The 6,772-nt window shown below is 41.5% G+C and overlaps 1 protein-coding gene across 3 annotated transcripts in view; it reads left to right on the top strand.

Moving 5' to 3' along the window:
• Positions 1-67: 67 nt before the first annotated feature.
• ADAM23 (ADAM metallopeptidase domain 23) overlaps positions 68-6,772 on the top strand; it is a 166,211-nt gene continuing 159,506 nt past the window's right edge. For 2 of the 3 annotated variants that reach the window (XM_012802203.2, XM_003785110.3), the window contains exon 1: positions 72-1,347. In XM_012802203.2, the coding sequence (XP_012657657.1) occupies positions 1,081-1,347 (267 nt within the window). In that variant the 5' untranslated portion in view covers positions 72-1,080. Of the gene's footprint in view, positions 1,348-6,772 lie in introns of all 3 variants that reach the window. The other variant, XM_012802204.2, reaches the window with a different exon arrangement.

Genomic DNA, 6,772 nt, shown 5'->3' with positions numbered 1-6,772 from the left:
GCCCAGCGGTGGGTATGGCCCCATGCTCTTTGCTTGCCTCCCCGCTGGGCCCTGCGGAGGAAAGCGAAGGGCATGCGGGTCCGTGCGCTCCGGACGTGTCCCCCCGGCTCGGCCTTTTTGCCCTCCCAGCCTGCCTCTCCACCCTTCTCTTTTTCCAGCCCCCCATTCATTCTAGTTCACTTTTGGAAGTCCATTTCTGTTTTGCATTCGCTAAAAACCCACTGGGAAGTATTTAGTGGATGGTGGATCCCTCAGCGATCTCTATGCAACTTGCGGAGGGGAAACCAGTGGATGGGAAATGCAGTGAAGGAGCAAGTTGCTTTTTGCGTGGGGAGCCTTAGTGTGGATGCAGGGAGGATGCAATAATAGTGGCAATGGGTCGTTTCCTCGAATTTCCTACCGGGCATATTCACTGCTGTTGGGATGAAGGTGGGGGAGGCATACTTTGGAGACCAAAGAATTAAGGTGTGGAAGACAACTTCGTGTACAACCTTTGGTTGTGATTTTTCGAAGTGGTTCTTATTATAACGAACAATTAAAGTAATGTTTAATATATTGATGATTGGCAATCAGTGAAAGCAGAAAGCTGGCTTTGGTAGGAAAATAAAAAGAAATTGGAAAGCTGCCAGCGTCTGTATCTCAATGTGGCAAAGGGTTTTTGCTCAGTTTAAAGTTAAAAGAGACACGAGTTGTCCATTTTGTTAAAAGAATCAATTAACATTCCGTGTCTATGAATTCAGCCCTCAAGTTTTCTTAGGAGTTTGCTTAGCTCTCACATGGGATACTGTTAGGAAGAGTAGGGTTGAACTGGGATGGAGGTGAGAATTGGGACCTCTGAGTGAGTTCATTTAATGCCCTCCCCCCAAACTTTGAAGTATAGATTTAAGATTGATTAGAAAGTGTATATATCAAGAATAAATCAAATCAAAAGTACATTACTATATAAGTCTTCCTGGCTATTAACCTATCCAGGCCATTACAGTATTGAAACAACTTGCTTCACTGTTTTTGTACCTCTTACCTGCTTATAAAGAGAGAACTCTATGTTTGCAATTAATGGAGAAATGAGTTTTAGTGCTTATGTATTTATGGGTACATATATATGTGTGTTTGTATATGTTTGTGCTTCCTGCTCCCCCAGCTCCACTTTGGAATGAAACTGCAGAAAAAAATTTGGGAGTCCTGGCAGTTGAAGACAATACATTGCAACAGAATAGCAGTCACAGCAATGTAATGCAGAAAGAAATTACACTGCCTTCAAGACTCGTGTATTACATCAACCAAGATTCGGAAAGCCCCTATCATGTTCTTGACACAAAGGCAAGACACCAGCAAAAACATAACAAGGTAGGCAGGAGGCTGACTACGTGAAAGTCGCTGCCAGGAACAGTTTTCCTTTGATTTGATTTTCTGCCAGAATTTGATTTCACAATATTTACTGCAGCATTTTATTAAGAAATCACTTAATATTATGAAAGGGGAGAAACTGTAGGGAATTAACTTGGTATCTATTGGGATAGGATTGCTGTTTGTCTCTTTGCTGTGACTAAATGGGAAGTGGAATTTTCTTTCTTTCTTTCTTTTTTTTTTTTGGAGATAGTCTCACTAGGGCGATAGAGTGCTGTGACATCACAGCTCACAGCAACCTCAAACTCTTGGGTTTAAGCGATTCTCTTGGCTCAGCCTCCCAAGTAGCTGGGACTACAGGCGCCCGCCACAATGCTGGGCTATTTTTTTGTTGTTGTTGTAGTTGCCATTGTTGTTGGCAGGCTTGGGCTGGGTTTGAACCCTCCAGCCTCAGTGTATGTGGCTGGCGCCCTATCTGCTGAGCTACAGGCACCGAGCCAGAAGTGGATTTTTCTGATGCCTTTATAAGCTTAACAGCTGAAATTGGGTCTATATACCTTTCAGGAGCATTGGGCACAATATTGTATAATAGGTAAGTGAATGTGTTTATGGTCCTGACTGGTTTCTGTGAGGCTTTATGTAAGGGTGCAGAGTTCCCCTTTCCATGATATAAAAAATTGCTTTCAATCTGCACACACAAGATTGCTATAAGGTGCTTTTTAGGTTCAGGTTCCTTATTAGTCTTTCCACTTAGACATTCCACTTTTAAATTTAAACCTTTTGCGTTCTTTAACTGGTGAGTAGGAAAAAACTTTTTGTCCACTTTATTTTCAGTAGGTAAACAATTTGACATTTTAAAAGATTATGGAAACAAGTTATTTGCATAATGTGAAGACCAGTTTGGGTTGACATAATCCTTCAAGACTTTCTCTGCATTGTTTGGGAGCAATTGTTTTACTTTCAGTTTAGTTCAGAAAGTGGCGCTGATTTTTATTTTTTATTTTTATTTTTTTGAGGGTATTGCTCTGTGGCAGTGACTTTTTAATTTCTTCTTTTAAGTATTTTACTAATATTATAAAACAAGAATAATTATCTTCCCAATCAGAAGGAGAAACAAGCATTCTCTAAGTGCGTGAACAATGACCAAGGAAGATCGCAAGATTGATGGGTCAGATTTAGAACAAAATTAATTAAAAATAGATTCAATCTGCATGTACTGATCACTGTGGCACTGATTTTTTAAAAAGGTATTCAGTGGAAAACAAATGTGTTTAATATCCAAAAAGTTTAAGAGATATTTTTTCCCTTATTTGAATTAATAATGTTCTGGATCCAAGCACATTTGCACGATGAATTATCAGTACCTCTGTTCTTCAGCAGCAGCAGAATATAGAGTCTGTATATTAAATACTTCATTTTGGGGGCAGTGCCTGTGGCTAAAGGAATAGGACACTGGCCCCATATACCAGGGGTGGCAGGTTCAAGCCTGGCACCAGCCAAAAAACTGCAAAAACAAAAACAAAAAAAACTTCATTTTGAACTATACCTGTTTAGTTTAGAAGGGCAGTAGCTATTCAGAGATCTAGAATTTAAGAAAGTATCCATGGCTTACATCATTGTTTTTGTTAGTTTTCTAAAATATAGGTAAGTGGTAACTCTATCCACATTTGTAAAACAGAGTTGAAATTTAAGGCTTGTGGGTGGCTTTCCTAAAGTTGTAAACCAGCTAATATAAAATCCAGGAGGCCTGAATATTTTTTACTTTTTTTTTTTTTTTGTGAGACAGAATCTCAAGTTATCGTTCTGTGTAGAGTGCCGTGGCATCATAGCTCATAGAAACCTTCAACTCTTGGGCTCTAGTGATCCTCTTGCCTCAGTTTTTCCAGTTTTGGGAACAGTTTTCCCAGAGATGGGATCTCGCTTTTTGCTTATCCTGATCTCAAACCCGTGAGCTGAAGCTATCTGCCTGCCTTGGCCTCCCAGAGTGCTAGGATTACAGGCGTGAGCCACCACGCCCTGACTTTTTTACTATTTTTATAGTTAGATTTCTGAGGAAATTCTTCCTTTATACTGAACATTAATAGAGAAGTTAACTTCTTTTTTTTTTTGAGACAAGAGTCTCAGTTTATTGCCCTCAGTAGAGTGCCCTGATGTTATAGCTCACAACAACCTCAAACTCTTGGGCTCAAACGATTCTCTTGCCTCAGCCTCCTGAGTAGCTGGGATTACAGGTGCCCACCACAGTGCCTGGCTATTTTTAGAGATGGAGTCTTGCTCTTGCTCAGGTTGGTCTCGAACCTGTGGCCTCAGGTAGTCCACCCCCTCGGCCTCCCAGAAAGAAGTTAACTTTGTTTCACATGATTATGTAGTGGCTGCTGTGCACCCTAGCTGAGATATATGGCTCTCTGTTCTCTGGCAGACTTTTCCACTGTAAGGTCCTAGGTAGCTTAGTGGGCAGACAACTAGATCATGTCTATCCATTTATCTTAGAGATAGGAGGAGTGAATGCTGTCTTTAAGGAAGAGAAATCCAAGTCCCTTTTGATAAAATGTATAGAAATCCAAGTCCCTTTTGTAGCTTTCTTTATGAATGAAACCTTCTATGGTTAAGTGGTTTTGTCCTCAAACTCCAGTGCCTGTGCTTAGGGTGCAGAAGGAGGACAACAGACTGCCTCAATGCCTGTTTTAAAGAATGTTCAAACTCTCCTCTGCTGAGACTTGAAACAAATTTCAGCGGAACTTCTTTATAACTTGGATATAGGGGCTATAACGAATGCTTGACAGGCTAACCTTAAGTGGGTTTTGTTTGGTGGGACAGGGTTCGACTTTCTGTGTCTGACCTTCTGTGACAATAAGGTTTGTTAAACCTTTTCACACCTTACCTAGAGGAATAGATTTCTCACTATAAACACCTCCTTGCTCTTGGAACTATTCAACCTCACCACTCCCACCCCCTCATGGTGGTTGGGTTTCTTTTATACTGTACTTTGAAAGGAATGTTTACACAGAAATTATATTTGAAAGCCTTTTTCTTTTCTTAGTTGTCTGATTCAATGAGCATTTTTGCACATTTTTCATGTGCAAAACAGGTACTAAGGATTGGGAGATAGGTCATAAGAGTGGCAAAGAGGGGCAGTGCTTGTGGCTCAAAAGGGTAGGGCGCCAGCTCCATATGCTGGAGGTGGCGGGTTCAAATCCAGCCCCGGCCAAAAAAAAAAAAAAAGAGTGGCAAAGACATAGTCTGTCCTCCAGGAGACCCCCAAATGAGATATGCTAGATTCTAAGAAGTGCAGTGTGATATGCTAAATTCTAAGAAGTACAGTGTTTGTACACTGTGCAGGTATAAACAGTGTTGTTCTTGTTTGCTGAATGCAGTTCCCCTTTGTGTTTTGTGATTTCCCTTTTACTTCTGTTTTTGAGCATTTCCTGAACTAGTGGACAAAAAAGTGTTCCGTGTGCTTTCTGCTGTATCTTAGAATGACTTGGCTAATAACAGTGATGAGAGACACGCTTGTCCTTTCTGCTGCTCTACAAATGTTTCAGTATTAAAGCCTAGAATTCCGTCATTTTTGCTGTTATAAAAAGTTTTGATTTTGATATCTGTGTGTTATGTCCCTTGTTTCCTCCCTGGTTTCATTGCACTGAAGCACATTTTCATGAATGCCTTAGAAATGCTGAATCACTGTACCATTCTCACGGATCCTTAGATTGGGATAGAGGTGGGGGGGGATCCCAAATATAGGTTGCTAAGCCAAGCTCCACATTTATGTCTGAAGAAATTTCATAGATGTTCAGGGTTGATCAATCCTTGTAACTTTACAGCTGGGAAAGGGAAAATGTTTATTAACTCTTTCAAAATTGGTTAAGTTTAAAAGCCGGTTGTGTAAAGTACCTTTGCATATGCTAATGTGTGTGAAAACCTTAATTCTTCTCTGTCAAAGAATGTCATGTAACCAGTTGTCCAAACTATGTCATTTTTGAGAGTAGAAACAGCTACATCTAGTAGTGATGTCAGGATCATGGGCATAAACCGAGACAGGCCAGGGCAGACAGGGAGTTTTGACATCTCGAATCTAAATGCTCTGTGATTTTTGGTGCTCATCCAAATTCAGGTTTCTTTATAGACAGTTTTATTTTCTGATGATTTGTTAGAAATTCTTTTTTACTAGCTACAAAGTCAGTTTACCACTGAGTAGCAATATTAGGGTCTGAAATAGAAAAAATTTAATTTTGCTTTGTGTGATTATTGTGAAATATATATTTGGTCTGCATCCTGTATTCTAGTGCACAGCTTCTAAAACCCTAAGAATCTCCAAGAGTGGTAAGAGTGTCTTTTATATGCTAATAAGATGACTGGTGACAGGGGGCCCCTAGGTAGCTTCAGGTTGGGGAGGGTCACTAGAAAGACCAAGGCTTGCTTAGAGAGTTGGGACTTTCAGCCTCACCCCCAAGGGCAGGGACTGAAGGTTGAATTGACCACCAATAGCTGGTGATTTAATCAGTCATGCCTATAAAATGAAGTTTCCATGAAAACCCCAAACTAGGGCGGTGCCTGTGGCTCAGCGAGTCGGGCCCTGGCCCCATATACTGAGGGTGGCAGGTTCCAACCAAGACCCGGCCGAACTGCAACAAAAAAATAGCCAGGCATTGTGGTGGGTGCTTGTAGTCCCAGCTACTTGGGAGGCTGAGGCAAGAGAATCCCCTAAGCTCAGGAGTTGGAGGTTGCTGTGAGCTGTGACGCCATGGCACTCTATCAAAGGCGACAAAGTGAGACTCTGTCTCTACAAAGAAAAAAAGAAAACCCCAAATGACTGAATTCTGGAAGCTTTTGGAGAGTGGAACATGTGGAAGTTCCTCGAGGAAGTTCCTTTGAGTCCCTTCCTCCGTACCCTCCATCTGGCTGCTCATGTGCATGCTCAGGAACAGCCTTGTAATAAATGGGTACGTGTAAGTGAAGTGTCTCTCTGAGTTCTCTGAGCCTCTCCAGTAAATTGATTGGAGAGGGTTGTGGGAACACTGGTTTATGGCCAGTCTGTCCGAAGCACAGGCCACAACCTGGGGTTTGTGACTGGCATCTGAAGTTGGCATCTGTAGCTTATGAGACTGAGCTTCAACGTGTGGGATCTGATGCTATCTCTAGATCGATGCTGTCAGGAGTGAATTGAATTAGAGGACACCTGGGTGGTATCTGATGGAGAAGCTGCAAAATTGCTTGGTGCGTGGGGAAAACCACCCCATACATCTGGTGTCAGAAGTGGTGTGTGAGAAGAGGGAAGTAGAAAAAAACACCGTGCTTTTTTCTTCTCTTACTTTGTTATCAAGACATCTTTTTCAACTTGTAGGGACTTTTATGAGTATGAATGGAATTGTATGATTATTGAATATAAGCACTGTGGCTCGGCGCCTATAGCTCAACTGGCTAAGGC

The sequence above is a fragment of the Otolemur garnettii genome, unplaced genomic scaffold, assembly GCF_000181295.1.
Source record: "Otolemur garnettii isolate 467f Iridium unplaced genomic scaffold, OtoGar3 scaffold00013, whole genome shotgun sequence".
NCBI lineage: Eukaryota > Metazoa > Chordata > Mammalia > Primates > Galagidae > Otolemur > Otolemur garnettii.
Note: the sequence above shows the minus strand (reverse complement) of the source record. Positions and strands in the feature narration are given on the sequence as shown.